The 27,141-nt window shown below is 41.9% G+C and overlaps 1 protein-coding gene across 1 annotated transcript in view; it reads left to right on the plus strand.

Moving 5' to 3' along the window:
- Nucleotides 1-3,407: 3,407 nt before the first annotated feature.
- TMEM232 (transmembrane protein 232) overlaps nucleotides 3,408-27,141 on the plus strand; it is a 131,482-nt gene continuing 107,748 nt past the window's right edge. Inside the window, exons 1-7 of the mRNA XM_063456373.1 lie at nucleotides 3,408-3,540; nucleotides 5,571-5,682; nucleotides 6,297-6,402; nucleotides 8,580-8,737; nucleotides 10,319-10,418; nucleotides 16,171-16,298; nucleotides 17,774-17,946. Coding sequence (XP_063312443.1) covers nucleotides 3,416-3,540; nucleotides 5,571-5,682; nucleotides 6,297-6,402; nucleotides 8,580-8,737; nucleotides 10,319-10,418; nucleotides 16,171-16,298; nucleotides 17,774-17,946 — 902 coding nt within the window. The 5' untranslated portion in view covers nucleotides 3,408-3,415. The remainder of the gene's footprint in view (nucleotides 3,541-5,570; nucleotides 5,683-6,296; nucleotides 6,403-8,579; nucleotides 8,738-10,318; nucleotides 10,419-16,170; nucleotides 16,299-17,773; nucleotides 17,947-27,141) is intronic.

Raw genomic sequence — 27,141 nt, forward strand, 5'->3', positions numbered from 1 at the left:
TAAATTAGTACATGCCCAAATATAGTCTTTAAAGTGCAATATGTCCAGGGGCCATAGTCAGCGGGCAGGAGGCTAGCAGCCAGGCCTCTCCAGTTCACAGTGGCGAAGCTGGTTTCGCCACAATAACATTAAGCATTTTTTTGGTGAATGAAGCTTTTCACTGGTGGCAACAGTGACGTTTAAAGATGGTGTTGTGCTGCCCTCCTAGAGTGGGCTCTACAATCTTAAAACCATGATATGCCAAAACCAACTGCATCTTCAGTCATCAATAAAAAAGAGAATGTCTGCTGCATGTTTTTTTTTTTTTTTTTTTTATTGTGAGGATGTATTGGGGGTAACAACATTGGTGCTTGTGTTTGGAAAATTGGAATTCTGTAGATCTGGGAAGGATACGTTTCTCTCGGCTAGTTTTAATATGCCTTTCCTTCCTTGTTGTGAATAATTTCTATTTCTAACAAAGTTCCTATCTTTCCTTTGCGGACTGTGGTCTGAATCAGACCACTCTGTGTCTCCTGTTGTGGAATTCTGTTTGCTACTATAGCGTTTCCTATAACTCCTCTGTCTAAAAATAGTTCCTTCCTTGAAGTCCCTATGATCACGTTGGTACTTCAGATGTTTTTTTTTTTTCCCTGATGTATTTTTTAAGAACCTCTAAGTTATTATTTAACTTAGTTTCCATTGATTTGAAATCTGGGTTAGTTTGAAATGTTTTGATATTATTAATTTCTGTCTGCAAATTTTGATTAACACATTTTAAGTGAGACTCCTCAAGTTGAATCAAAAATTCCATAAGTCTGCTTGAGCTATCAATTAGAATGTTGTTCCATTCCTTGATTTGTACGTCATTTTTTACTTTCTCTGGTCTCGAAATGTCAGATCTCAGTCCTCTTGGGACTAGTTTATCCTCAACATATTTGCGCAAGCTGGTAATTTCCCAATGCCCCTTGATCTGTTGTTTATATAAGTTTTGTATGTCAAAAAAACTTTCATTAATGTCATTTAAATTTTGTTTTATTAAGGGTTCAAGGGAGAAAACATTATTAATATCACTTGTGCTTAGGTCTGGGTTAATGACATTACTTAAATATGATGTCATTTTTACTTGATAATGCTATCTAGTCCACCATTAGTCTACTCCCAAGATTTCTTACAGGTTCATGACTTTAACTAGCCACTTGAGGCTATTTGGTTATATTTGAGTTTTAGCTAACTGGCAAAACTTTTTATATTTATTGGTTACGTTTACTCTATAGTAATATTACATTTATATTCATCATTTTTTTTTTTGTCTTTCCTGTGGTTATAGATTTTTCAGCAAGGCTATTTAACATCACTTTCGTTGTATCAGCCCAGATTGCTACTTTTTGATTGGGCTCTATTAACAATATGTATTAGCATTTGCCACAGTTAATCAAAAACTGCAACATTGTTTTGTTGCAGCCTAGCTCTACCAGAGGTACACTGAAAACTTTTGAACAGGTGCTCTGAGTTTTCTATACTTTTGAAATGTTGATGTAAATAGAGGAACGTTACCACAGCGCTGTATTATTACATAACCTCATATAGGTATAGTGATATAGCGTTTTTTATTATTCTCACTTATCCAGCAATTGAATCTTTATTTTAAGTTTATCCATTAAAAGCTATATTTAATTTTTCCCAGGGCACTCAATAGTTCTTTGTTTGTTTATTACTACCTTGGTAGTTCATTGTGGGTTAACCCCACTAAGAGTGTGTGGCGAAACCAGCTTCGCCACTGTGAACTGGAGAGGCCTGGCTGCTAGCCTCCTGCCCTGCGACTACGGCCCATGGACATATTGCTCTATAAACACTATATTTGGGCATGTAATAATTTATATTGCTGCTACTGGCCCTTTTAAAATCAGCAATGGACATATTGGGACTTTTGGGACTAATGTCCCTTTAAGACTTTGTAACATATCACAGTAATACTGTCTTAAATATTATGTAGGTATTTATGTGTTCACTTAAACTGGGGATATGTAGAAATGTGTGTTTTATGTGTTAAATGTATCAGTATGTAATTTTATGTCTTTTACTGTCTTTTTGCAACCATGTGGTTAATGGAGTCTGACTCTAGTCCTAGATAATTGGATTACTTCTCCAATTAACTCCAGGGCAGAAGGGAGGAAGCCGGGATGCATTGTGGGGGATGTTTTACTTCTGTTTGGGCCAGATTGTGCCATGCTGCAAGCCAGGGCCCAAAAGATACTTTTAGTAACTTTGAAACCCCTGGTCGGATTCATGCCATTTTTTAATATGTTGTTCCCCTGAATGGATTGATTGTGGATATGTATTTTTATGTGAATGTGATGTATGGTTTTAAAGTTATGAAAGTTGTGTAAAAGTATATTTTACTCTGTATGCATAATGGGATTATGTGTCACACTAAGGGGAGGGGATGTGTGGGAGGTAACATCTATGTCATTGGTTCTTTTATGCCTCCCCCTGGGTGTGGCCTGTATGTGTGAGTTGGAAATAAAAGCCAGACTGGGTGTCCCAGTCCAGAGTTCTTGCTTAACCCTCAAAGCGATGTGTCGTCTCGGTCTTTGGGGGAATGGGATTGTATGCTGACTGCCAAGAGTGTAAGCCGATGTCTGCTTTTCTTGTTCAGCTGTTCCAGTGTTCGTGTGGTTCCAGTCGTGAGAATGGTGTTTGCAGTAGCTGCCTGTGCATCTGGAAAGGGGATTATCGCCTAAACTGGGTTTTATCCTCTTGTAAGTGAAACGGTCCGTTACAGAGTGTTTCCTTCTAGCTTCCATCCCCCCTTTTTTTCTTTCTTACAAATAAAAGGTGGCACAGCCCTACCTGCCCCTATGGACCAGTCACCACTGCTGTGCATGCCTATTGTGTGTGGCTTCTATGCAGAGAGTTTCATTGAAAACTATTGAAGAGCCCTTCTGAATCACTGTGTGATATCCTTATGTCATTCACAAACTTGTACAGAGTGGCGGCTGCGCCATAATCAGGATAGATGTAAGTGCTTATGGTTCCTGGACTGTCACTTTTAGATTTACAAAGTAGACTTTTACGTGTTATATTCTCACCCATGTTTTAGCATAATGTATAAATAACACCTCATAATTTAATAATAATATACTTTAATAACATATATATTTTTTTATCTTCTCACTGTATTAAGGTATTTGTTGAGATTTATGGAATCTGTTTTTGGTGCATTCACACTTTGTTTTTATATTAAAATTGACCTTAAATCCAGAGACCAGCAAATGGTTGTGCCAGGTGATGTTTAACATTTGAGCTGTCTATATGTCGGTGTGAGGGAATGTGGGCAAGCCGGGGGATGTATAAATATTACAGTGTTTTATTGTTGGTATTTCACATAGCTCACTGTATATCCTATATCTTGCAGGTCATTTGCCACAAGCAAACAATGCCGATTGTTAAGGTTTCCGTGGTGCAGAAGTTTGGAATAATTTCAACCACGCATCATCTTGAACTCCAAAGAAGGCACCTGGAGAAAATGGAAGAAATGAAAAATAAATCATCGGTTCATGGGTACATATTTTCTGAAATGAAAGACCACGTGCCATGCTGAGTACAGCAAGGTTTCTGATACTTCAAATCAGTGATTATCACTCCTCCCAACCCTCTCTCGTCGCTGGCTTCCACTGTAACATCAGATAAACATGTGAGATTCCTAAAGGGTTACTCTAAGCACCATAACCACTTCAGTGATTGGAAGTGGTCATGGTACTTGGGGTCTATATGTGCATCTTTTCGCTATGAAACTCTGCACATACAGAGTTTATCCCCTCTGTTGCTGGAGGTGTAACGTTACATCCAGCAGAGTCATAGAAGTGTCATGAGCCAGCCCTGAACATTCGTGGCACAGAATGTCAGTCATTGGCTGGGAGAATACAACTGAGCTTCTCAGCCAATGAAGTCGCTTTTAGCTCTGCAAAAACTAGAATCGCTTCACCTGACTGTTGCTAAACAGGGTTTGGGTAGTTCTGACATCATTTGCACTACAGAGGGCTGTAGTGGTTGGTAATGATTATTGCAGTAACCCTTTAAATACACGAGATATCATTCACCATAATGTGTAGACGTATCTGGCAGGGGTGTGCATCCACAGCTCAATTTCTTGTATAAATACTTATCAACATTTTAACAGAAATAAAATCTGTCTTTAACTCCATTATTCTGTAAATCATTTGTATTTTTTAAATGTATTTTAAGATCAACAAAGATACTGTCGTGTTGTCTTTATATAATGTGCTGTTTACGTATACTCATTAACTTTCAGTGTATATAACACCCAGGTTGAGATCATTTATTCACAAATAACATGGCATTGACACAGTTAACAATGCCTTTGCTTTGCAGTCCTGAATCTGGTGGGATAGTGTTGGTTTCCAGGCCCTGCCCTGAAGTCATGTGATTTCTCCCTGCTGTTCTGCGGCCTTGGCTACCAGAGAATTGTATCCAGAAGCCACAGCGTCAGCCCATCAGTAGATGCATTCAGCCTATGCTCAGAAAATGTCAGTAGTGCTTTGTCTATGAGCAGCCCTTAGTGGCACCAGCCAGGGGATTTCTGTGTAAACCAGGTGTGCAGGCACACTATGTTAAAACTACTCATTGTTGGGAGTCTGCCTGCTATCTGGGCAGATCTGCCCCTTTCTCAGACAGGACTGCACCTCATCAGTGCTCTTTTGTGGCCTGCCCACTACCAGTTATGGATCCATGTTAGACGTTATGGATTAACTAGTGGTTCTAATCTGATCTTAATGTTGTTCTAATTCATGGGTGGTTTAGTGGTAGATCCTCTAAATATAGAAATACAATTCCCACAATGATTTGCCAGTGTGAATGTGATATACCTGTATAATATAGGATAATAGGTATACATATTACCTTTTGAGAGTAAACCCCAAAAAATAGATTGAAACATAAATTTGAAAAAACTACTATTTGAGCTTATTCTGCTACATAACAGAGAAGGAATTGGGTGGCATCATGATTGCACTGGCCACTTTAACCCCTTAAGGACACATGACATGTGTGACATGTCATGATCCCCTATTATTCCAGAAGTTTGTTCCTTAAGGGGTTAAGCAGGATAATTCACACTGCAACAATTATTCAGGAATTTGGAGGCTTTGGCCTTTAAATTCTCCAGATCTCAATCCAATTGAGCATATGGGGGATATGCTGAAATAACAATTCCTATCCATGGAGTCCCCAACTTGCAACTTGCAGGGCTTAAAGGATCTACTGCTAATGTATTGGTGCCAGATACCACGGGACACGTTCAGAGGTCTTGGAGCATCAGAGCTATTTTGACAGCACGAGAGGAACCTGCACGATATTGGGCAGGTGGTTTTATTGTTGTGGCTGATCAGTGTATATAAAACAAATGCAGGGAAGCTATATCGAAACCAATGACTTTTTGGTGATGATTTAATCTCTTTTTATCCATTGGGGTATATATTCTTCTCTGCTTCTTTTGAAAAGTCAATAAGGGATTAGGTTTCTGGTCAGTAAATGACATTTAAAATCATTATGCTTCCTGTGATCTTGTTTAGAAATCCTTTGGAAGTCACAGAGGAATTCATCAAACAGTTTAACAATGCAAAAGATCAAGATGAAGAGGAACATTTGTTAGATACTGCTAGAAAAATCCTTCAGCGATGCAAGGTAGGGTTTGTGTTTGTAGTAAAACGAAAATGTTATTATGCATGCATTGAGCCCATCATTTTATTATGCATGCATTGAGCCCATCATTTTATTATGCATGCATTGAGCCCATGCCTAAATAAATATCCTACTGCCAGTGTTTTGTATTCACCGTAAACACAGAAGCAGAAAAGTGCAAATTAGGCAAACACTAAATATTTACCATAGCAACTGTCAATGATTTAAACCATTATTTGTGAATATTATCTAATTAGTCGTTTTAGAAGAAAATAGTTCCTAAATGACACATTCACTTCCATTTTCACCTCTTCAAAGAATAATGAGGTTCGTGTTTAAAAGCTTTATGTTAATCAATATTTGCTATTTCTATTTTTGGACAGACCTAAATGATCTATCATCTCACCAAGTTTATTTAGTAATGGGCCTTTTGGAGCTGACTAATGACTTGTAAAATGTCGGCCAAAAAATCGACGATTTAGGATGCTGTGTCTCCTAACTGAAGAAGCAGAGGAGACTGTATCAGTTAAAACCAGGATTGTATACAGAAATCCCTGGGGTGTACTTGTACATGGTATCAGTTTTATATGTGTATTTATGTTTCTGTCTATTTTTAGAGAAGATCTGGACTTAATTCCCGTGGTTCTGGAAGTCATATAAATCTCCCCCTTGCATGGACTGAACTAATTTTCCTTGCACAATGCAAAGGCAAGATTCAAGAAGGTAAACATTATTATTATTATTATTATATATTGAAACTCTTAGATATAAGTGTGCCTGGCCAGAGATTAGTTACATTCAGAAACATTTTAGATGGCTGTTACTTTATTTAAATAACTGGGGAAAAACCCTGTATTTATAGGAATACTCCAAGCACCATAGCCACTGCAGCCCGCTTGTGCCATTCTAGAGTAAGTAGTTAAACTATTTAAGAATGGCTTGAATTTCTACCTGAATCCCACGGAGGAACCATCGGTGCCTTCCCTGGCGATGGTAACTCCTGCAAGGCGGTGTAATACAGAGCTCATTGGCTGAGAGCGTTAGCCAAGTACTCTCAACCACTGGGTACAGCGTCTTTTGAATTTTAACCTTGCATTGTAAAGCATTGCAGTTTTTTAGAAACGTCAATGCTTTGTATTGCAGGGTTAAACACACCAATAGTGGCTACAAAAACTTTATTAGGGAATAAGTGTCGCTTTTTAATAAAATATAAACCAGTGTAGCTAAAAACATACCCAAGTGTATTGTCACTGTATACACTCAGTAAATAGATAAAAAAAAAAACAAAGAAGGTGTACACAATGAGAACAATTTACCTTTTCAGAGTATAATTACAGACAGGTCCTTTTTCAATTTAAATTAATAAGTAAACCCTGTATAATATAGACATAAAAGTACCACTGTGTACCTGTGAAGTAGTAAGGTAAAATGGAACACTCACATTTACAGAGTCTTTTTAACCCCTTAAGGACACATGACATGTGTGACATGTCATGATTCCCTTTTATTCCAGAAGTTTGGTCCTTAAGGGGTTAAACGTTGGCTCTGAACTACAGATACATTTCACCCGCAAAAGTGATAGCTGGGAATTGAAGAAGGTTCGCTGGAACACAGCAGTATCCAGAAGAATCAGGAACCAAAATAAAAGTACAGACTTTATTTATATTGATATTGTTAAAAAAAAAAAAAAAACACAACGTGTTTCAACCATATAGGTCTTCCTCAGGTGAAACCTATCTTAAAGGAACACTATAGTCACCTAAATTACTTTAGCTAAATAAAGCAGTTTTAGTGTATAGATCATTCCCCTGCAATTTCACTGCTCAATTCACTGTCATTTAGAAGTTAAATCACTTTGTTTCTGTTTATGCAGCCCTAGCCACACCTCCCCTGGCTATGATTGACAGAGCCTGCATGGAAAAAAAAAAACTGGTTTCACTTTCAAACAGATGTAATTTACCTTAAATAATTGTATCTCAATCTCTAAATTGAACTTTAATCACATACAGGAGTCTCTTGCATGGTCTAGCTAGCTATTAACATAGCAGGGGATAAGGAAAGCCTTAATAGGGCTCTCTTTACAGGAAGTGTTTATGGAAGGCTGTGCAAGTCACATGCAGGGAGGTGTGACTAGGGTTCATAAACAAAGGGATTTAACTCCTAAATGGCAGAGGATTGAGCAGTGAGGCTGCAGGGGCATGTTCTATACACCAAAACTGCTTAATTAAGCTAAAGTTGTTTAGGTGACTATAGTGTCCCTTTAACAACTGTTTGTAAATACTTATATACCCCTCAAATGAGTCACATAAGGCACATGTGTGTTAATTGTCCTGACAAACCTCATGTCCATACATGGCTCTAAAATGGCTCTGTAAATGTGAGTTTTCCATTTTACCTTACTACCTCACTATTGTGCTTACACATTATAAGATTGTACTTTTAATTCTATATTATATAGGGTCTATAAATGATTTTATATTGAAAAAGGACCTATCAGTAATTTTATACTGAAATGGTCAATTGTAATCATTATGCACACTGTCACCTTTTTTTGTTTGGATTTTACACCAATAGTGGCTGTCTTGCTGACAACCACTGGAAGCAGTTCCCCTCCTACAGCAGCATTTGAGTGGCACGGCACAGCGCAGCTATTTGCATCACATACGTACTAGCCTTCTAGCCTCCCAATGGGAAGAATTGGATTGAGTAAGATCATTAATATTCATGATATCAGCCATGGAGGCGGAGCAGCCACGGTGAGTCAATGGGACAATGAGTGACAATGGGAACACTGTAGTGTTAGGAACACATGGTTGTATTCCTATTGCTATAGTGTTAATTTAATCAGTGTAAGATATTTTGATATATTTTTTTATTTATATACATTTGTTTCCTTGCAGATGCCTTGGATATCCTGCTTACTTCCATGGATCTTGCTCATATCGATGAAGAACATGTTCCTTTGTTGTTCTTCATCGCTGAATCTGTTCTTTACAGACTTTGCTTTGATGTAACTGACAAGAAATGCTTGTTCTCAAACGAGGTCAAGTTTTCCAAGGTATTGCTATTGTGTTTCTTTCAACCTCTAACTGAGCAAATACTTGTTTACTGTGTTTTGCAAAAATACATTGTTAATTTCGATTTCTTACTGTCTTATTTCATACATACTCTAGGATCAGCAAGTGATTCAAAACATATATATTTATTATGATCTGTTCAGTTCAACTCCACAGAAATCTCGTGGGATTTTCATAGGTTTGTTAAAACACTCCAAGCACCTTAACCACTATAGCTTGCGCCAGTGCACTCCTGGCACCCTCCCAGTGTAAGTTGTCAATCTGTCTAATAGGCAGTGCAGGGAGATGCTCATTGGCGGAGACCGCTTAGTCAATGAGCCATCACTGCGCGGCAGGGTTTAGCTCAGGAAAGCTAACAGAAATGCGTTAAGAGTGTCTCTTTAAAAAGGAATTGTCACTTCTCAGGGTTTTAATATTATGTTTAATTACCTTATATTTAATAAACATTTGTTTGAGAGGTTTGAAAAATCTAATTAAATATAGAAATCCTCATCTAGAACTGCATGGCTCGATCTTGGCTTCATGACTACCATTGTTGTAAACTGTACCCTTTTTTTGTCATTGAACGTAGTATTTGGAGGTGCAAACCATGTTACTCTTTCTCCTCTTTTAATAGTTTGTAATGCTAATTTGTTATATAAATGTAAAATAATATGGAGCCTCACAAGAAAAAAAGGTTATAGGGATATTCCAGGTACCATAACAACTTAATCACAATTAATTTGTTATGGTGTGAGGAGGTCCCACGCCTTACGTAATGGGGTTGAGCAGTTAACAACATGTTTAACCCCAAAGTCTGCCCAATCGCTATGCCCCTGCATTTATGCTCAATCAAGAAGTCTAGGATTGGGTGCCACTTTCAGATTTACATTAGCCCCCCACTGAAAAAGTTACATACATTTTTCACTCAATTTTCTCAATGGAAACTATTCCTGTTTAGCAGTGCTTAATCTGATTCTTCCTGATTGAAGCTGTGGACACTGAGCGGAAATGCTGGAACAGAGCGATCGTGCACCAGCTTGCAGACTTCAGGCTTAAAACATTCGTTAATGGTGTAACCCCTTCAGGTAAGGCGGTGCTCTGGACCGCCTCACACCATAACAACTAATTTGTGAAGAAGTTGTTATGGTGCCCAGAATGGTACTTTACCACAAGCTATGTGTTCCTTGTAAAGTTTACTGAGTTGTAAATGTCCAGTAAATTGCCAATTCTTCTTTAAGATCTATCATAAGATCTCTAGATACACACTAAACCTTGCGGCTGAACCGTCCTTTGTCTAATATACATTTGGGGAAAGTAGTTCTAAATTAAGCCTCATAATTATTCATCATAGCTCATAATTCTGGTTCTTTCATTGAACTGTTTGTGGTCTGTGATTTCTTTTATTTATAATATTAGATATTGTTTTTTTTTGTTTCCAATTATAATCATAGGTGACTAAAAGGAATTTTTTATTCTTATTTGAAGATAATAAAATGAGCTCTGTTCATTGTGGAATTGTGCAAATAACTGACTTCTTAAACTCTTGCTAACCATAAAGATATTTGTATTTGTTTTAACAGCTTGGATTTCTGACGTTCTTAAGGCTTTACATATTTCATCTTACTGGACAACTGCAAGCATTTGAAGAACAAAAAGAAAAACTCAGTTTGTATCTTAAAGGTGGGCTTTGGAAATCAATTTAGAAGTCACCTGTTGACTCAATGTTTTTGCTGGCATAAATTCGTAAATGAAAGAAGGTTACCATTAGTTTTTTTTTTTTTTTTTCTTTATTTTACATGCCTTTTAAAGTGGTCAGCAGTTTTCATCTTAAGAGAAATAGATCACGTACCACGCTTCTGTGTAAAGTCATTATATCCAGTATATCCAGTAAGGTCACTGTAACGGATCCACTGGCACCCCGACTGGGTACCTCCGTTAAAGGATGCTCCTAGCGCATCCAGAGGACTCCAAGCACTCCACCAGACACCATAAGCACCGCAGGCTGCAGCTATCTCCCTTCAGAACGAAGCAGGAACAAGCTCTTACAAGAGCTCAGTGATTATAGCAAGGGAATATGCCTAGCATAGCAATCCCTTGTAGCAGGTTCCCCCAATAAGAGACAGGACTCAAGTTGAGGGTAAAAAATAGAAATCTCTGGCTGCTAGCTTGCGGCCCTTTTTATTAGGTGCTCCCATGAAGGGGAGGGACACACACAGTAACGTACATTAACCAATCACACAATAGTTACATCCCACACATAGCCCTCCCCTCTACCTGTAAACTAATTATCTGTACACACAGGAAAATACAATTATCATAGGTAGGGAAAATACAGTTTTTACACAACATTCATAACTCCCAAAATATACATCACATTCGCATAAAAATACATATTCACAATCAATCCATTCGGGAGAACAACATACTCAAAAATCATACGAATTGGACCAGGGGTTCAAAAGTTAGTACAAATGTGCATTTGACCTTCTGGAAGCATGGTTTTTACAGCTCAACTAGTTCCCCAGAATCCTCTATCCTGGAGACAATGGAGAAGCGGATTTAATTATATCCAGGGACAAACACAGCCTCCATTAAGCACATGTTACCAGCAACCACCAAAAGACATAAAAATACATAACTCCTGTTATACTAAACAGAAACCCCACATTCAGCCCATCCCCAGATGGCTTGGATCTGAGCGCTCAACATATCCAAACAGCGCTCAGATGCCACAAACACAGTTCAAACGCCATGGGGTTTAAGTTTCGTATGGGCTGATGAGAGGGCCCATAATCCTGGGGCAGCCCAATAACCCACAGTATGCCCAAATACCGTGCATAAAGGGCCAAATCGCCCAGGGACCGTAGTCACAGGGTAAGAGGCGGGCAAGCAGCCCCCTCCAAAACACAGTGGCGAAGTGGCTTTCGCTACATATCTTCCCATTCGGGGGTAGACTAACCAGGTACCTGACCTTCTGCCGGTCAGTACCTAGATTAGTCGGGCAGCCCACCCATAAAACAAAATTAGCAGAGGAGCCCACCCACAAAACAAATTTAGCAGTGTAGCCCCCCCACAATAAAGAATTCACAGAATGGCCCACCCACGGTACATAGTTCACAGAGGGTCTAACCCACAAAACAAATTTAGCACTGTAGCCCCCCCACAATAAAGAATTCACAGAATAGCCCCCCCACAATAAGTCATACTGGCCTGTAGGTCCCAAGTTGTGGGGTGAAACTGTGGCACCCTCGGCCTTGCTGGGCAAATGGCTGTGAGTACTTGGGGGCCAGATGCCCGATGTGCTCTGCTCCGGGGTCAGAGCTGGGGTAGTCTCAGGGTAAGGAAAAAAGGAAGGACAGAGGCCAGCGGCGCTCTGCCCAGTTGCCAGCTCTTCCGCTGGGGCAGCCTGTAGAAAGTCAGGCTCAGGGGAAGGAACCAAGGGAGGCCAGAGGCCAGCGGCGCTCTGCCCAGTTGCCAGCTCTTCTGCTGGGGCAGCCTGTAGAAAGTCAGGCTAAGGGGAAGGAAACAAGGGAGGACAGAGGCCAGCGGCGCTGTCTGGGGGGTCAGGGAACAAAGGAGTTGACTGGGGAGGAGAAATATCACTTACCTCCCCCTGGTACTCCGGCTGCTGCTGGGGGGGGAGGTCGATGCTCTACACTTTCTGTAACTCCAGCTCTAGTTGGGGATCTGGGCCGGTTGCCCAGCATCCCTGTAGGGCCGGTGGAGAGATCTCGGTCCCATCTCCACCTGCCTGCAGGGGGTCCTCCCAGGACCAGTCTATGAGGTCCTCTAACTCGGGTACCTCTGGTTGCTGTTGGGGAGGGAGACCGGTTGTCTCTTCCTCCAATAACACATTCTGCCGCTGGGGAGTGAGACCGACTGTCTCCCCTCCCTGTAAAACATACTGCCGCTGGGGATCTGGGCCGGGTGCCCAGCATCCCTGTAGGGCCGGTAGAGAGACCTCGGTCCCATCTCCACCGGCCACCTCGGTTTCTTCCTCGTCCCACTCTACCTGTGGCTGGAGTTTCTCCCAACGTGCCCACTGGCCTTCCCTCAACGCCCTGTGTTGTAGGTTCCGGGTCACCATGTCCCACACGAACCGCACGTATTTCTCCTCTGGATTGGGTCCGTAAAACTTCAGGTGCAACCCTACCATCGTGCCAAACTCTAGTACAGAGTAGCTATACGCCATGCTTGCTGTAGCCACTGCTGGTTCCATTATGTTGCTGACGATAGGGACGCTGCACAACTCCACACGTTACCGGTGTCTCTGAGCTGCTTCTCCTCGCACTAGGACGCCATCCCACCGCTTGCCACCAATGTAATGGATCCACTGGCACCCCGACTGGGTACCTCCGTTAAAGGATGCTCCTAGCGCTTCCAGAGGACTCCAAGCACTCCACCAGACACCATAAGCACCGCAGGCTGCAGCTATCTCCCTTCAGAATGAAGCAGGAACAAGCTCTTACAAGAGCTCAGTGATTATAGCAAGGGAATATGCCTAGCATAGCAATCCCTTGTAGCAGGTTCCCCCAATAAGAGACAGGACTCAAGTTGAGGGTAAAAAATAGAACTCTCTGGCTGCTAGCTTGCGGCCCTTTTTATTAGGTGCTCCCATGAAGGGGAGGGACACACACAGTAACGTACATTAACCAATCACACAATAGTTACATCCCACACATAGCCCTCCCCTCTACCTGTAAACTAATTATCTGTACACACAGGAAAATACAATTATCATAGGTAGGGAAAATACAGTTTTTACACAACATTCATAACTCCCAAAATATACATCACATTCGCATAAAAATACATATTCACAATCAATCCATTCGGGAGAACAACATACTCAAAAATCATACGAATTGGACCAGGGGTTCAAAAGTTAGTACATATGTGCATTTGACCTTCTGGAAGCATGGTTTTTACAGCTCAACTAGTTCCCCAGAATCCTCTATCCTGGAGACAATGGAGAAGCTGATTTAATTATATCCAGGGACAAACACAGCCTCCATTAAGCACATGTTACCAGCAACCACCAAAAGACATAACAATACATAACTCCTGTTATACTGAACAGAACCCCCACATTCAGCCCATCCCCAGATGGCTTGGATCTGAGCGCTCAACATATCCAAACAGCGCTCAGATGCCACAAACACAGTTCAAACGCCATGGGGTTTAAGTTTCGTATGGGCTGATGAGAGGGCCCATAATCCTGGGGCAGCCCAATAACCCACAGTATGCCCAAATACCGTGCATAAAGGGCCAAATCGCCCAGGGACCGTAGTCACAGGGTAAGAGGCGGGCAAGCAGCCCCCTCCAAAACACAGTGGTGAAGTGGCTTTCGCTACAGTCACCCAGCTCAGTTGTGTTTAATGGTATCAACTCATATGTCCCATTGGTCTCCAATGACTGCATTATGACTACAGTAACATTGTGTATCTCACTTGTGTCCAATGGCTTTAGGACATTTGTCGTATTTTGGGCAGAAGTGTACCCATGTTCCCACACTTATTGGCAATCCTTCAGTGGGCTGGTAGTACTGATATATGTTGGGAGTGTTGGCACATTGAAGACTAATAGAGGCACTCAGCAAGTACACAAACACTGTCGATATGAATCTCAAACAACCCCATCACTCCATGCAACATGTTTATAATTCATTAACATCTCATATTTTGATCCTTTTCAAGCCTTGATACGCAATAGTATCAAGAGATGGAACATCATTTATTTGTTTTTTTAATTTAATTTATACATTTCACTGGCAAAATAACACAGCAAATATACAGATTAAAAAATAAACAAGTGAACAAATATGTCTGCTTTCAATTACTGCGTGCATGCAACATATTACCATATCTAATGTGGACTATTACATGCAGCAAACTAGAATGTCTAGCGTGCATTATTGTGGGACATTAAATGCAGAAAACTAAAATGTCTAATGTGCAGTTGCTGCGGGACATTTCATGCAGGAAAGCACAATATGTAAAGTGCAGTTGTTATGGGATATTACATGCAGCAAATCGCAATATATAATGTGCAGTTATTGTGGGATATTACATGCAGCAAAGTACAATATGTAATATGCAGTTATAATGGGAAATTACATGCAGCAAAGTACAATATATAATGTGCAGTTATTAAAGGATATTACATGCAGCAAAGTACAATATGTAATATGCAGTCATTGTGGGATATTACATGCAGCAAAGTACAATGTCTAATGTGCAGTTGTTGTGGGAAATTACTGCATGTTACAATATCTAGCGTGCGGTCATTGTTAGCTATTACTGTCAGCATGTTACAGTGTTTGTTGTGCCGTCATTGCAGGATATTGCTTACAGTATACTACAGTATCTGATGGGCAGTGATTATGGGGTACTACATGCAGCATATACTACAATATTTAGCATGCATTCATTATGGGATATTAAATTCCGAAAACTACAAATACTAGTGTGCAGTGATTGTTACTTCCAGCAAACTACTATGTCTAATGTGCACTTATTGTGTGATATTACTTAATTGTAGTGATTGTGAATGATCACTTCTAGCATATTACAGTATCTGTTGTGCAATCATTGCAGGATATTATTCAGAGCTGTTGTGCAGCAAACTACATTCATTTAGCATGAGCTATCTATTGTGCATTCATTGTGGATATTAAATGAAAAACACTGCAGTATTTAGAGTGCTGTCGTTGTGAAATATTATCTGCAGAATGCTACAATATCTTCATTGTATACATATATGTGTGGGAATGTAGAAACCCAGTAAGGTCGAATCGATATACTTCCTTTTTAACCTCTAAACCCAGGAAAGGAAGGTAAAGGCTAAAATGAATGTTATGAATAGAATGTAATATATATATACCGGTGTATATATATCTTCGCTAGCAGTTTATTATTTAGCATGGTGTGTTCATTCAATTTTTTTTATACGTTATTCTTTTTTTTTCTGTACAAAGCCATACCATGTACATTTTCGGTGTAAACAGTAGATAATTTTTTCATGGTGTTTATAAATCATACATCCTTTGCCTTTTATCAGTTTTTATTAGAGACTTTATTCGATAAATAGTAAATTGTGGTAAACTGAAAACAGAATTAAAGAATCCAGGCTAAAATATTCAGTAATCTATAGTGGACTTATAGTGACCTACATTTTGCAGTTCTGTTTTCATTAAACTACAAGCCACTGTTTAGCAAACAGTCCTCTAAATCTAGCTTTATTAAATTTGTATTCTAACGTAAACACAGTAAGAGAATTCACTAATCTCAAGTGTGGAATTTTTTAGGCCAAAAAATCAATTCTCCAGCTTTGCCTTAAATTTGAAATCCCCATGTGAATTTTTGAAAGTTCATGATTTAGTGAATGTTCCTCAATTTTCTTGCTAACTATTGACAAGGTTCTCCTTTAATAGCTCTTCCGTCATGTGAACCATCATATCAGCCTTGTCCAAATGTATTATTCTTCATTCGTGTGATGCTAAAAGTTGGAGAGATTGTATGTGCCATCACACCACCTTCGCAAACAGAGACATCATTGCAGGTATGATTGTACTTTGATTGAGACGGCTAATCCCTGGACTTGAAATGGTCTATAGCCCTCTAGGATTGATCTTAAATGAATACCCTGTATGCACCAAAGCATTTCAAGCTTGATGGAGCCATTTGTTGTATAAATCATTCCTCTGCAGTGCCACTGCTAAATTCTCTACCATTTCGGAGTTAAATCCATTTGTGGATGCTGCCATAGCCACACCTCTTTTGGCAGAGACTCACACAGCCTGCATGAAAAAAAGGTTTCATTTTTACAGCACCGTGTGTTTACTTTTTCTCCCCCCCACTTGTATTTTATTTTTCAAAGCAAGGTGGGGTACAGAAAGAAAAGAGGGAGGGTCAAGGGCGTGTGTTTAATTTTAATTTAACTTTAAATTAATCTGGGTGCTTGGGATACTCCAAGCACCCAGACCACTTCTGCCCATTGGAGTGGTCTGGGTGCCAACTCCCTCTACCCTTAATCCTGCAAGTGTAATTATAGCAGTTTTTATAAACTGCAATATTTACATTGCATGGTTAAGTCCCAGACAGCCACTAGAGGAGACTTCCGTGTTCTTAGAACACGAAAAGTGGTTTAAAACGATGCTGGACGTCCTCACGCTTTGTGAGGACCTCCAGCGTTGCTGAAATCCTCATAGGAGAGAATTGAAAGCATTATTCAATGCTTTCCTATGGGGAGGTCTAATGCGCGTGTGCGACCATTGCCGCGTATGCGCATTAGGTCTCCCCCGCCGGCTGATGTCGGCAGGGGAGGAGCGTAGTTGGAGCCTGACCCAGCGCCGAGGGACATTGGCCCTGGACTCCGGTAAACCATTGAAGGGGTTTTAATCCCATCAGCAACTTGGGATGGGGGGGTGGGAGGTAGAGGGGCACTAGAGGGTCCTGCAGTGCCAGGAAAACTAACGTTTTCTTGGCACTGGAGAATCTCTTTAATCACTCACAAGAGGCTGCTATAGGCTCTATCAGACTATTAACAGAGCAGAAGATAAGAAATTCTAAGTTAAACACACTGTGCAATAAGAAAAGCTAAACATTTAATCTCTTTTTCAGAAGATGTGTAGATATCCTGTGATATGCCCACACGTTTCAGTGCTGTTTTAAATAAAAATGTAGTCATCAAATTTAAAACCAGAACGAAACTGATAAAATAATTGTCTGTATAAATCACATGTATCATAAATACCCCATGAGTTGTATTCACTATAGAGGACATTAAGGAGAATTTTCCTTCTCCACAATTCTCAGGGAATTAACCCCTATGCCAGTAAAGGCTTAGCTTGGCACTAAGAATATTTCCTGAATGACATTTCCCCTGATTGTTAGCCATCCAGAAAGCTAGCTATCACTGCTTTGTGGCTTCTGATTTTTGTTTTGTTTTTTTTTGTAACAAAAATGTGGAATATGTGGTGAAAAGTTATTTGACTGTTTTTCGTAATATTTTTAATCACATTTATGTTTTTCCAGACACCATCACAATCCGCTGACATATTGAATGAGGGTATGGCGTCAGAGGATATAAATCCATTTGTTTGGCATTGTCTTCTTATTTGGCAACATGTTCAGAGGAACAAAGTCCACTTATGTGAAGTCATTGATCATCTCTTTCTAATCGAAAGGGGTTTACACCAAAACAACTGGTGAGTATGAAACGCCACATTTATATATATATAACCTTCCGCTCAATTAAAGTGAAATATTTGCTGCAAATCCTCAGGATTTAATTTTCTGAGTTTTGGAAGCCTACAAGGTATCTGTCTTTTTTTCAGCCAATCGTATCTTTCCCATTACTTTCAGTGGGAGTGATGAGCTTATCCCCAAAACTCACTGACAGGCTGGCAGCAGTGTTCTGAAAAAAGTTAGAGCACTCTCCCAGTACTATGAATTTTTTTTAAAACATAAGGCTAAATAATAGCACTTAAAGGGACACTAAAATCACCTATATAAATCAAATGGGAGAAGGTGTAATAATAAAAAGTAATAAAATATGGGCAGCTACATACATCCACAAGCGTCTAAGAATGAGTGTAAGCTCATAAGTCAAAAGAGTGTGCGCTCCTGAATATAATCAAATAAAACTATAAAGATAGAAATATATTTATTAGTATAAAACTCATATGTATACATAAATACATTAAATCATAAATGAAAACATGACCACACTGATCTAGTGCTGATAGGCAGAAAGTAATAAAAAAAGAAAAACAAATACAACCTAACAAATATAAATACAAGAGAAGGCAAAAAAAACACTATAGACACAATGTGTAAAACAAAGTATCCAGTGGTTCAAATGCATATAAAGGCAAATAAAAACCACTATAGACACAATGCATAAAACAAAGTATCCGGTGGTTCAAATGCCTGCAATGTAAAAAAATATAAAAAACAAAAATATATGCACACAGAAAGTACCTTGCCTCGGTGTGGGCCCCCACCGAGGTATCTATATGAAAAATGATAGTAGAAACCTTGAGAGGATATTCTCAATAGGGTTAGTGATGGATGATTCCAAATAACAGACCCCCAGCAAAGCCAAATAGGATCCGTCAGTGGGGGGTTAAATGCAGGGCCGGACTGGCCCACCGGGATACTGGGAAATTTCCCGGTGGGCCGGCGCACGGCCGCCTAGTGTGCACCAGCCTGGGCTGGAATTACAGGGTGACCGGCAGGAGGGGATGTGCTCCCCTCCTGCCGGTCACAGAATGTAGCATGGCCGAGCAGGCAGACTGGGTAGGGGAGCTTCTGTTCCCCTACCCGGTCTGACAGGAACCTGCAAGCGAGAACGCTCCTCTTGCGAGCAGGCAGGTTGGAGCGTTGCCGTGCGTTACCATGGCAACGCTCCGACCTGCCTGCTGTTCTCGCGGGAGGAGAGCGAAGTCAGCCTGCAGCCAGAGGAGCTGCAGGCTGAACAGCACGCACCACCACTGGACCACCAGGGATTGAAGAGTAGCCGTTCCCCCTCTCCCCTGGGACCTGACCAAAGGTAAGGGGGGAGGGGAGTAAAATAACTTTTTTTTTCTTCAATATAAATATATCAATGCTATAATCCCCCCCACCCACACAGAACCCCCCCCACACACACACACAGCACCCCCCCCACACACAGAACCCTCCCACACACACACAGAACCCTCCCACACACACACAGAACCCTCCCACACACACATAGAACCCTCCCACACACACAGAACCCCTCCACACACACAGAACCCCTCCACACACACAGAACCCCCCACACACAGAACCCCCCCACACACAGAACACCTCTCCACACACACAGAACCCCCCCACACACAGTACCCCTCCACCCCTCCACACACACAGAACCCCTCCACCCCTCCACACACACAGAACCCCTCCACACACAGTACCCCTCCACCCCTCCTCACACACAGAACCCCTCCACACACACACACACACACACACACACAGAACCCCTCCACACACACACACAGAACCCCTCCACACACACACACAGAACCCCTCCACACACACACACACAGAACCCCTCCACGCACACAGAACCCCTCCACGCACACAGAACCCCTCCACGCACACAGCACCCCTCCACGCGCACAGCACCCCTCCACGCGCACAGCACCCCTCCACGCGCACAGCACCCCTCCACGCACACAGAACCCCTCCACGCACACAGAACCCCTTTACGCACACAGGACGACCCCTTTACGCACACATAACCCCCTCATGCACACACAACCCCCTCACGCACACACAACCCCCTCACGCACACACAACCCCTTAAGCACACAGCACCCCTCCACGCACACAGAACCCCTCCACACACAGAGCACCCATCCACGCACACAGAACCCCTTTACGCACACAGCACCCCTCCACGCACACAGCACCCATCCACGCACACAGGACCCCGTTACGCACACAGGACCCCGTTACGCACACATAACCCCCTCACGCACACACAACCTCCTCACGCACACACAACCCTGTACGCTGCTCTCCTCTCCCTGCACTTCACACTGCCTTCCCGGCATATCACTCTGCTGCTGGGGGGTGGGACCAACTACCTCTGCCCCCTGTAACTCAGCCTGCCGCTGGGGAATGGAGACTGGGCTCCCAATTCCCTGCAGGGCCGGTGGAGAGACCTCGGTCCCATCTCTACAGGCCACCTGGGGTTCTTCCCAGTAAATCTCTACAATATCTTCCCAGCGGAAGGGGTCTGGATCTGGGTCTGTCACCTTACTGTCCTGCTGAGCCTTCCCAATGAAGCGGAAGAGATCTTGGTAGTTTTGCTCCAGTTCCCACTCCAGGGCTGCTAGGTGAGCCAGGTCTTGCTCTACCTCATGGGGGTCATCCCACTCATGCCTAGCCTCCCTCTCATAGAAAATGTCCTGCAGTCTGGTTTGCGCAGGGCTCCCGAAGCCAGGCTCTGCAAAGGACTCCCATAACAAGCCAGGACCATCAAACTCCTCTCCCTCTGGCTTGTCATGTTCGGCTGTCCAGGGTATATACTGTGCCATATACCACCAGAGCGCCTGGTAGGCATCCTCCAGCCATAGCTCCTGCCATACCCGGTGCTCTAGTTCCTTCACCCATTCCTCCAGGGGCTGCTCTCCCAGGAAGGGCATCCGCAGGGCCACTTGCTTCTGCAACCGCTGCTCTTCACTGGGGAGACTCTCACCCCGCTGGTATTGTACATTATCCAGGGCCTGGTACCAGATGCCTTTCCTTATTGCATCCCGGTCATCCATGTCACCCTTATTGTACTCCACTGCTGGTTCCATCCTGGTGCTGTCAGGGTCGCTGTACTCAGACATGCGTTGCCCTCAAATTGTAAATCCAAAGAAATGGTGTTCTGTAGCTGTCCTTCTGGCTGTAGGAACGATCCCGCCGCTTGCCACCAATTGTAACGGACCGTTTCAGCATACAAGAGGATAAAACCCAGTTTAGGCGATAATCCCCTTTCCTCAGAAAGGCACAGCTACTGCAGAACATCAGAACTCACGAACTGGATATAGGTGAATAAGGTAGCACTCCAGCTGGAACCTCACAAATAGCTGCTAGCAGATGAATAGGAAAAGCAGACATCAGCTTACACTCCTAGCAGTCAAATCTCCAACAGCATACAGTGAATCCCCCCAAGAACGAGACAAGGCTCCGTGTTGAAGGTCAAGCAGTGGTCTGAGGTGCTGGGCACCCAGCCTGGTTTTTATTACATGAGTACACATACAGGCCACACCCAGGGGGAGGCATAAAATAACCAATAACATAGATGTTACCTCCCACACATCACCTCCCCTTAGTGTGACACTTAATCCCATTATGTGTACAGTTCAAAATATACTTTTACACAACTTTCATAACTTTAAAACCATACATCACATTCACATAAAAAAACATATCCACAATCAATCCATTCAGGGGAACAACATATTAAAAAATGGCATGAATCCGACCAGGGGTTAAAAAGTTACTAAAAGTATCTTTTGTTCCTTCTGGCTCAAACAGTAAAAGTAAAACATCCCCACAATGCATCCTGGCTTCCTCCCTTCTGCCCTGGAGATAATTGGAGAGGAAATCTAATTATCCAGGACTAGAGGCAGACTCCATTAACCACATGGTTGCAAAACAACATAAAACTCTTTAAAATACATAAAGTCACTTTTTATACATTAAACACAGACATTTAACATATCCCCAGATAGCTCAGGTCTGCGTGCACATTATTAGGTGAATGGCACGCAGACCACACAAATACAGTTTAATTGCCATGGAGCCAAAGTCTTTCCCATAGTCTTTCATTATATGAATAGGCTCCATGGCATAGCTATCTGGGGGGTATCACTGCTCACACAGGGCAAGTACCGAATGGCCCCACTGTATTTAAAGGGCCAGAATGAGTGACATGCACTCTGTTAGGGCCGAATACTGTTTGTAAAGGGCCCAATCTCCCAGGGCCATAGTCCAAAGGCAGCAGGCGGGCAACCAGGCTTCTCCAGTTCTCAGTGGCGAGGTTGGTTTCGTCACAAACCCCCTCACGCACACACAACCCCCTCACGCACACACAACCCCCTCACGCAAACACAACCCCCTCACACAAACACAACCCCCTCACGCACACACAACCCCCTCACGCACACACAACCCCTTTACGCACACAGAACCCCCACACGCGCATACAGCACCCCTCCACGCACAAATGGCACTCTCTCCACGCACACACACACTGTACCCCCCCACACACCGCACCCCCCACACACAGAAAACCTACACACACTGCACTCCCCACACACTGAACCCCTACATATTCACTAGTCTGTGCGCGTTCACCAGTCTGTGCGCGTTCACCAGTCTGTGCGCGTGTAATCACCAGCCTGTGTATATATTCAGCAGTCTCTATATCTGTGTATTCAGCAGTCTGTGTGTGTGTTTTGCGGTTTGTCTGTATTCAGCAGTGTGTGTGTGTGTATTCAGCAGTCTGTCTGTGTGTGTAAGTATTGTATTTATTGGAGGTACCAATAAATATAAGCCTTATTTTATTGATAATTTATATTTTTATTCCTTTGAGTGGTTGCATAGTCAGAGCCCCAGTGCATTGGTTTGCCCAGGGCTATTATGCTGTTACGATGGCCCTGGTCTAGGGTATGTGTGTGCTCTGATGATCATGCTCCTACAAAATGTAAATGAAAATACACTAATTTGAGTACCAGGAAGGGGATGAGCTGTAGCAGCCACTTCTGGCCAAGAAGAGGTTAAAGACTTATGTATTTCTCTGTTTTTTATTTTTTTTGTATCGCTAATGGGTGTCCCATTTTTATATTTTCAAAATCTGGTCACCCTAGACACATGGAAGGTTGGGAGGGGGCATAGGGACACATGGATGACTGGGAGAAAGGGCTAATAGGACACATGAAGGGCTGGGGGGCTAATGGGACACATGTTTGAGCTACTGAGACACATGGAGGGCTGTGAGGTAATGAGACACATGGAGGGTCTGGGGAGTAAAAAAGACACACGGAGGTGTGTGGGAAAGAGACAGACGGATTGGGAAAGGGGAACAGGAGACACACAGAGGAGCTGAGGAAGACGAACAAGAGGCACACAGAGGGAGTGGGGAAGGAGAGAATGAGACACACAGAGGAGCTGTGGGGAAAGATGCAAATAGAGGTGCTGGGGCCTGGGACTGAGAGACACGTGAAAGTGGATTGGGGGAGAAAGACAAACAAACTTCACTTGTGTCTCCTGCTCTCCCTATAACTCAAAGTCGGCTGGTGAGAGAAAGACTTGATATTAAAGGGACACTATAGTCACCAAAACTACTAAAGTTTAATGTATTGGTTATGGTGTCTATAACCTGTCCCTGTAGGCTGAGTATTGTAAATTCTACCTTTTCATAGAAAAGGCAGTGTTTACATTGCTGCCTAGGCACATCTCTAGTGACAGTCACTCAGACGACCACTAGAGATGCTTTCTAGTCCAGTGCTGCACAGTGTGCAGCACCTATGTTGAGCATCTACACTATCTGCATGGAGGTCATGATGCAATGTATCTCTATGAGGAGATGCTGATTGGTGCGGTGAAGCACAGCGTTTTGCCACACATACTCAATAGCCTCCCAATGCTTTCCTATGGGAGATCATCCAGTTGTCGGCCAAAGTGAAGAGTACACTCGTTACTTCAAAATGAGCAAGATAACATAATTTTTTTTACAGCTGTGCAATAGCATACATTCACAATTTCAATCCAAATGACCAAACATTTCTTAATATATCAAAGTAGTTGGACTGAAACATGGATTATATGCAAATGCACGTCTGCGTCTGCTTACAATAAATCTGCTCTGCTTTATTTTGAAGCCCTATAAGTGCTTTCTTTTATGTTTGAGTGATAGTTTTCAGTTTTTTTCCCGCTTCCATATCTGCGCACTATGCTGGCGCGATGCATTATGGGGCTGGTATAGAATTTTTTTCCAGGGCTGCTTTTCATTCCCAGTCCGGCCCTGGTTAAATGCTGCACCGCGGTCGGGATCTTTTAAAAAGACCACGGTGTAATCGATGCAAACTCCCAGCTGGAACAAATGGTGATCCGTCGGTGAGTTATAATCTGTTATACCGCGGTCGGGGGCTTCAAAAAAGACAGCGGTACAAAACAGCAAACCCACGACCGAAATCCCTGGATGTCAGCACTATCAAAAGGTCAAAAAACTATCGCTCTCAACAAATAACAAAGCACTCCCCGCAGCAACAGATCAGAGGATCACGCTGTCTGCTGTAGCTAGTCAACGCGTTTCATCCCGCCCACGGGACTTTCTCAAGACAGAGAACGTTTTTTGACCTTTTGAGAGTGCTGACATCCAGGGATTTCTGTCGTGGGTTTGCTGTTTTGTACCGCGGTCTTTTTTGAAGACCCCGACCGCGGTATAACAGATTATAACTCACCGACGGATCACCATTTGTTCCAGCTGGGAGTTTGCATCGATTACACCGCGGTCTTTTTAGAAGATCCCGACCGCGGTGCAGCATTTAACCCCCCACTGACGGATCCTATTTGGCTTTGCTGGGGGTCTGTTATTTGGAATCATCCATCACTAACCCTATTGAGAATATCCTCTCAAGGTTTCTACTATCATTTTTCATATAGATACCTCGGTGGGGGCCCACACCGAGGCAAGGTACTTTCTGTGTGCATATATTTTAGTTTTTTTTATATTTTTTTACATTGCAGGCATTTGAACCACCGGATACTTTGTTTTATGCATTGTGTCTAGTGGTTTTTATTGGCCTTTATAGGCATTTGAACCACTGGATACTTTGTTTTACACATTGTGTCTATAGTGTTTTTTTTGCCTTCTCTTGTATTTATATTTGTTAGGTTGTATTTGTTTTTCTTTTTTGTATTACTTTCTGCCTATCAGCACTAGATCAGTGTGGTCATGTTTTCATTCATGATTTAATTTATTTATATATACATATGAGTTTTATTCTAATAAATATATTTCTATCTTTATAGTTTTATTTGATTATATTCAGGAGCGCACACATTAAAATCACCTAAATAACTTTAGCTTAATGAAGCAGTTTTGGTATATACATCATATCACTGTTCTATTCTCTGTCATTTCGCAGTTAAATCACCCTTGTTTCTCTTTATGAAGCACTAGCCACCCTTCCCCTGGCTGAGACTGACACAGCCTGCATGAAAAGAATTGCTTCATTTTCAATCAAATGTAACTTGCTTTAAAAGTGTTTATCTCTTGCTATGTAAATTAAACTTTAATCACACACAAAAGGTTCCTGCAAGGTCTAGCTAGCTATTAACAGAGTAGGAGATACTAAATTAAACATAATTTGCAATAAAGAAGTGTAAACATTAGATGACTCTGTACAGGAAGTGCTAAGGAAGGCTGTGCAAGTCACATGCAGGGAGGTGTGACTAGGACTGCATAATCAAAGTTATTTAACTCTTACATGGAAGAGATTTGGTCAGTGAGACTGCAGGAGCATGGCCTATACACCAAAACTGCTTGATTAAGCTAAAGTTGTTTTGGTGACTATTGTGTCCCTTTAAGTTTGAGTTCACTGAGAGATAAAAGAGACAAAAATTAAGTTTTAATTAATCACTGTCTTTTTAGCCTTGACCCTATTGGCCTTTGCACCTGATGGATGACATTGCACTTTGTTGGCAATGAGTTGTCTTCAATGATTTAAAAAAAAAAAAAAAACATTAAGTTATTATTTTTCCTCACTGAACCCCAGGTACAATCAGTGCCAGATCTCCCATTAGGCAGGTTAGGCACCTACCTAAAGTGTATGTCATATAGGGGGCACCAGTTGTCAGCACATATAATGTGTCTTTTCGATGCTTAAGTGGGCTGATGTGAGGAAATAAATACCAGGAGTCTTGACTAGTGTCATTTGTAGGCCGGTCTGCCTCTTATGCTTGGTAGCAGAGCTACAGGAACCGTTATAGAGGGTGTAAAACTCAGTGCTGTCCCAACTCCTGAAGTGTCTGTGATTGAGGCTGGACAGGAAGTAAAAGGGATCACTTCCCATCCGCCCTCTAGCAACCTCACACACAGGAAATACCTTGCAGGAGAATTAAGGACTGCTGTATATCACAGGACAGCACTGAGTGATGCACACTGTATAACAGTTAATGCAGATCAACAATAAATCATAGGAACCATTTAAAACCTGCATACGCTAATAACCCATTTTCCTTAATCCTAAATGTAACAGTACCCAAAACTAAATATAACACGCCAATCTCTTGGTCTTAAATCTCGGTACTAAGACTCAATCTGAAAATAACCCTTTACATTAAACATCCCATGTACCCCATTATGGAGTTTAACCTAACTTTAACACTAAATGAAATAACAACAGTAAACACCCTTTCACCACACACTATATCCTTCTCCAGCTTTTAATCCTGTTAACACTAAACCCCCCGTGTAACCTTAAACCTTCCTTGACACTCACCACCTCTAACATTGGCCACAGTTTAATATTATTGGATACGTTTTCCAAATGATTTAATATTATTGGATAAACTTTAAAATGATTTTTGAAAAGCCCCCTCCCCACCCCCCCAGTAGTGTATGTGGGAATAAAATCATTTGGGAAATATTGAATTATTTGGAAAGCTTTTTAACCCCTTTAAGGACACATGACATGTGTGACATGTCATGATTCCCTTTTATTCCAGAAGTTTGGTCGTTAAGGGGTTAAATGCCCAAGTGAGTTAATCTCATAAGAGCAGGCATTAGGTAGTTAGAGTAGGACCTGCCAAAAATGCAACTCAGGTATTTTAAATAACTATTCAGTTTTGTCAACTTTGAAGTTAGTGCTTAG

The sequence above is a fragment of the Pelobates fuscus genome, chromosome 5, assembly GCF_036172605.1.
Source record: "Pelobates fuscus isolate aPelFus1 chromosome 5, aPelFus1.pri, whole genome shotgun sequence".
Classification (NCBI taxonomy): Eukaryota; Metazoa; Chordata; class Amphibia; order Anura; family Pelobatidae; genus Pelobates; species Pelobates fuscus.